The 5,883-nt window shown below is 38.4% G+C and overlaps 1 protein-coding gene across 1 annotated transcript; it reads right to left on the bottom strand.

The window, feature by feature from the left end:
- Window positions 1-1,433: 1,433 nt before the first annotated feature.
- On the bottom strand, window positions 1,434-2,120 carry LOC138900423 (uncharacterized). The gene has a single exon (XM_070187168.1). The coding sequence runs from the start codon at window positions 2,118-2,120 to the stop codon at window positions 1,434-1,436; it is 687 nt and encodes a 228-aa protein (XP_070043269.1).
- Window positions 2,121-5,883: the final 3,763 nt, after the last annotated feature.

Here is a 5,883-nt window from a genome sequence, read left to right as displayed (position 1 = left end):
TTTTTTCGTGAAAATCGCCCAAGAATCGCTTTACCCGAGCTCAAAAATGAAAAATGATTGAAAATGAGATGAATCCCATTTTCTAGAACTTATGTTCTGTTTCTGGGATTTTTACCCTTCGCGATTGTGTACAATGCTTTGTGATCGCGAAGCACATTTTTGGCTCCCCAACTTTTTGCTCTACACGAACGCGTAAAACACCACGCGAACGCGATGCTTTGACTCACAGACTTACGCGATCGTGAACGACCTAACGCGATCGCGATGAGTAAAGCGCGTGGCTCAGCTTTAGCCTTTTTAACTCTACGCGAACACGACCTTGGCCACGCATTCGTGAAGCACCACTTCACATCCCTACGCAATCGCGTCCTCAAATTCGCGAACGTGAAGAACAACTTTGGCTGGCCTCTCAGTTTGCCTTACGCGATCGCGAACGTCCTCACTCGATCGCGATGAGTAAAATTTCTACAACAAAACACCAGAAATATGCCATCTTCCTTAAGTCCAAAATGGCCCGTTGAGCATCCCAAACTCACCCGAGCCCTCGAGGCTCCAAACCAAACATGCACCCAAGTCCTAAAATATCATACGAACTTGGTCGAGCGATCAAATCGCCAAAATAACACCTAGAACTACGAATTGAACCCCAAATCGAATGAAAGTTTCAAGAAAATTTTAAAACTTATATTTTCACAACCGGATGTCCGAATCACGTCAAATCAACTCCGTTTCTCACCAAATTCGACAGACAAGTTATAAATATTATAATGGACCTATACCAGGATCCGAAACCAAAATACGGACCCGGTGTCAATAAATCCAACATTAGTAAATTCTTAAAAATCATTAAGCTTTCAAACTTTTAATGTTTCATCAAAATTCCATATCTCTGGCTAAGGACCTCAGAATTCGATTCCGAGCATATGTCCAAGTCCCAAATCACGATACGAACCTATCAAAACTGTCAAAATATTGATCCAAGTCCGTTTGCTCAAAATGTTGACCAAAGTCAACTTAGTTGAGTTTTAAAGCTCTATTTCACATTTTAATCCATTTTTCACATAAAAACTTTCCGAAAAATTATACGGACTATGCACGCAAGTCGAGAAATAATAAATAATGCTTTTAGAGGTCTTAGAATATATAATTAATTATTATATTTAAAGATGACACTTTGGGTCATCATAATTAGCTACAGGATAGTAAGGTGCAGATGTAATCCATTTAATCTGCCAACTTTGAAAGAATTCTGTGATTTTCGTGCCTATGAACTGTGGGCCATTGTCACACACGATTTCTTTTGGAACTCCGAACTGCCAGATAATGTTTCGCCAAATAAAGTCATTGACTTCCTTCTCTCGCACCTGTTTAAAAGCTCCTGCTTCTACCCATTTTAAAAAATAATCTGTTAAAACTAATAGAAACCGTACCTTTCATTTAGCTTGAGGTAACGGACCTACGACATCCATGCCCCATTTCATGAAAGGCCACAGTGAAACAACTGAATGTAACAGTTCTGTTGGGCGATGCATGTTATTCCCATATCGTTGACACTTATCGCACTTGGATACAAAGCTTTCCGCCTCTTCTTCCATTTTTGGCCAATAATATCCTGCTCTTATTAGTGTTTTTACCAACGATCTTCTCCCAGTGTGATTGCCACAGTTCCCCTCATGTACTTCCCTCATCACATATTTCATTTGTGAAGGTCCAAGACATTGTGCTAAAGGCCCACCGAACATCTTTCGGTATAAGTTTCCACGAATCAAGCAATACCGAGCGACTTTTTGGCAGAGTAACTGAGACTTTTTCTTGTCTTCGGGTAAAATTCCGTACTGCAAAAGGTTAACAAATTCATTCCTCCAATCCCAAGTCAGATTATTAAAATTTACCTCATTCTTGTCTTGGTCGAGCACCGAATGAATCAAATGTATTACAATAGCATTTTCTGCATTTGTTATTTCCGCAACAGACGCGAGACTGGCTAACGCATCTGCTTCTGCATTCTCCTCCCTGGGTATTTGTACGACCTTCCACAACTGAAATTGTCTGACTAATTCCCGTGGCTTTTCCAGATATTGTTGCATTCTTGCCTCTCTTGCTATGTAAGTCCCCTTCATCTGGTTAACTACTAGTTGCAAATAACTTTAGATTACAATATGTTCTATACCAAGTTCTCGTGCTAGTTCCAAACCTACAATCACAGCTTCGTACTTCGCTTCATTGTTAATGATGGGATAACATTTTATTGCTTGTTTTATGATTTCCCCTAAAGGAGAAATTAGTACAATATCTAAACCCGCTCATTTAACATTCGAGGAAACATCGATAAATAGAATCCAAGTTCCCAGATTAGATCCGGTAAATACCTGTAGTTCCTTTTATGCTTCAAGAACTAAATTCGTGCTGAAATCTGCTAAAAAGTCTGCTAAAACCTGCGATTTTATTGCAGTTCTAGGCTGATATATGATATCATACTCACTGAGTTCTATTGCCCACTTAGCTAACCTGCTGGATAGTTCTTGTTTATGCAATATATTCCTTAGAGGAAAAGCAGTTATTACACAGATAGGATGACATTGAAAATAAAGTCTCAATTTTCTAGATGACATAATTAATGCTAAAGCAAGTTTTTCTAGGCTTGTTGGCATTCGTCAGTCCACTCAAATTGGTTTTGCTTTCTCAATACTGAAAAGAATTTAAAACTCTTTTCTGATGATTTTGAAATAAATCTCCCAAAGGCTTCTATTCTTCCTGTTAATCTCTGTACTTCTTTTTTGCTTGTGAGTATATCCGGTATTTCCTCAATAGCTTTGATTTGTGCAGGATTCACTTCAATACCCCTGTTAGAAAGAAGAAAACCTAAAAACTTACCTGAAGCCGCGCCAAAAGCACACTTTTATGGATTTAGCTTCATATTATATTTGCCAAGAATTTCGAAAGTGGTTGACAGGTGTTGAAAATGATCCCCCGCTTGTGCTGACTTGACTAACATATCATCAGTATATACTTCCACAGTCTTTCCCAGATGTTCTTGGAACATCTTAGTCACCAATCTTTGGTACGTAGCTCCAGCGCTTTTTAGACCAAATAGCATGACTTTGTAGCAGTAAATCCCATTGTTTGTGATAAATGAAGTTTTTTCTTCATCTAGAGGATCCATCTTTATTTGATTATAACCTGAATATGCATCTAAAAAACTTAATAGCTCATGACTTGCGGTAGAATCAATTAGTTGATCTATATGCGGCAAAGGAAAAGAATCTTTAGGATAAGCTTTATTTAAATCAGTATAATCTACACAAACTCGCCATTTTTCATTTGTTTTTGGAACTACCACAGTATTAGCTAACCAGTCTGGGTATTTTACCTCTCGTATTGACCTAATTTTCAAAAGTTTTTGTACCTCATCCTGGATCACTTGATTTTTGAAGGATCCTTGCTTCTTTTTCTTCTGCTTGACTGGTGGGTATAATGGATCCTCATTCAGTTTGTAGTTCATCACCTTCGGTGGTATACCTATCATATCTGAATGAGACCAAGCAAAACAATTTGTGTTAGCTTTTAAATAATCAATTAATTTACCTTTCATTTCTGGGCTTAGATTTGCTCCGATGTAAACTTTTCTATCTAGCTAGTGTTTAAATAACATTATAGCTTCGAGTTCTTCAGTAGTTGTTTTGATGTTTTCATTTTTTTCTGGATCTTGAATAACATCGGGTCTTGAATCTACATCCGCCTGTCCTGAAATGCCTTCAGTTGAGGTTTGTATTACTATATCCTTAACTGAATTCTGTAGTTGCTATTTCTCATCTGTAACATCATTCGTTGTGCTTATAACCACCACTGAATTGATACTTTTAGAAGCCTGTTGATCTCCACGGATTTTTTGAATCCCCCATTGTGAAGAAAATTTAATAACTTGATGCAATATGGACGGTACAACATCCATATCGTGAATCCATGGTCTTCCTAGAATCATATTATAAGCCATGTTTGCATCAATCACTTGGAACTTTGTATCATTGATAACTGCCTCTGCAAATGTGGTAAGAACTATTTCCCCTTTTGTGATAATGTTTGAATTATCAAATCTAGACAAAGATCGTGTCTTTGGTACCACCTTGTCGCTAGCTTGCATTTCATTCACCACCCTTAGTAGAATGATATTTACGGAGCTACCTAGATCAATCAAAACTCATTTAACGTTAGTATCGTGTACAAGTAAAGATATTACCAGTGCATCATTATGAGAAATTAACAAGCCGCCCACATCTTCATCATCAAATGTTATATTGTCTTCATCCAAAACTTGGCGAACTCTCTTTCCATGAGTGACCGTGACTTTTGACGTCTTTTTTGCAGCTGTATATGTCACACCATTGACCTCATCTCCCCCGGTTATCACATTGACTGTTCTCTTTGGAGACGGGGGTTTCAGAGGCTCTTGTCTATTCTTCATATATTATTGTCTACCTTTCTCGCTGAACAAGTCAGTTAGATAACCCTCTTCAATAAATGTTCAACTTCTCCTTGTAATAACCTACAATCTGTTGTTCTATGGCCATGATCGTTGTGAAATTCACACTAGAAATCTGGATTTCTTTTGCTCGAGTTTGATCTCATTTCTTTAGGCCACCACACCTTATCTCCCATACCTCTTAAAACAGCTACTAACTCGGAGGTACTGACATTAAAACTATAATCTCTGATCATCGCATATGTATTGGAATCACTGCCTCGCGCATCCCGTTCCTTTCTAAATCTAGATGATGAACCCGCATCTTTTCACCTTGATCTGGATTCAGATCGTATATTTTCCCGTTTAGACCACTAATATCGCCCTGCAGGTCCCATGTAAGGTTAGTACCTATTTTTTCCGGACCTTTTTTCGGATTCTGAACGTCTCAATCCTTCTCTTTCGTCAACCCTTGGCTGTGAAACCGTATCTTCTTTTATCTGCATCTTCGTGTTGTACCTATTGTACACATCATTCCATGTTGTTGCAGGAAACTCCCGCAAACTTTCCTTCAGTCCTCGTAGCTTCTGAACTTTTCTCGTTTAAATTGCTCGTGAATGCCATAGCTGCCCAATTGTCATGTACTCATGGTAGCATCATCCTCTCCCGTTGGAATCTATCCACAAATTCCCTGAGTAATTCTAGATTTCCTAGTTTTACCTTAAAGATGTCTTCCATCCTTTTTTCAACCTTCTGAGCTCCCAAATGTGCTTTTATGAATGAATATGCATGCTCAGGAAAAGAATCAATAGAGTTTTCAGGTAAAAGAGAATACCACGTTAATGCCCCTTTTATGAGTGCTTCACTAAATTATTTAACCAAAACTGATTTGATTTCCTGCTTGGTTAAATCATTGCCCTTCACGCCAGTTGTAAATGCAGTTATGTGATCTGGAGGGTCGGTTGTTCCATCATATTTTGGAATATCAGCCATTTTACACTTTTTAGGAATTGACAAAGGAGCCTTAGTTGGCTTCCAGGGCTGTTGTGAATATTTATCAATATCTACTCCTTTTATCACGGGATGTATGCCAGATGTTTGTTCTATGTAATCATTCTGCTCTTTCAACTGTTTCTGCAAAGTTAGTACCAAACTTTATTAATCAGAGTTATTTGGTGTACCTGACCTCCCATCACGAGATTCATTGGGAATTCCTCCACTGCCATAATTGTCGAGCCCCGAGCGTGGGTTTTCTAAAGTCGCAGTATTGACTGGTGGGGGAGTTTATGGTGCGTTAGGCGACCCCCTAACAAAGGCTTGAAAAGCAATATTCACGTGTTCTGCAATCAATTATTTTAAAATGTCTTGTTTGACAGTTTGTTCATCCCCTTGTTGATCATTAGCATGTGATGTGGATCTCTCAG

The sequence above is a fragment of the Nicotiana tomentosiformis genome, chromosome 10 (genome assembly GCF_000390325.3).
Source record: "Nicotiana tomentosiformis chromosome 10, ASM39032v3, whole genome shotgun sequence".
NCBI lineage: Eukaryota > Viridiplantae > Streptophyta > Magnoliopsida > Solanales > Solanaceae > Nicotiana > Nicotiana tomentosiformis.
The sequence above is the reverse complement of the archived record's forward strand: the minus strand, read 5'-3'. Positions and strand labels throughout refer to the sequence as shown.

Excerpts from the sequence above, each read along its gene's own strand:
- LOC138900423 (XM_070187168.1), bottom strand. The coding sequence starts at position 2,120 with ATGAAGGGGACTTACATAGCAAGAGAGGCAAGAATGCAACAATATCTG.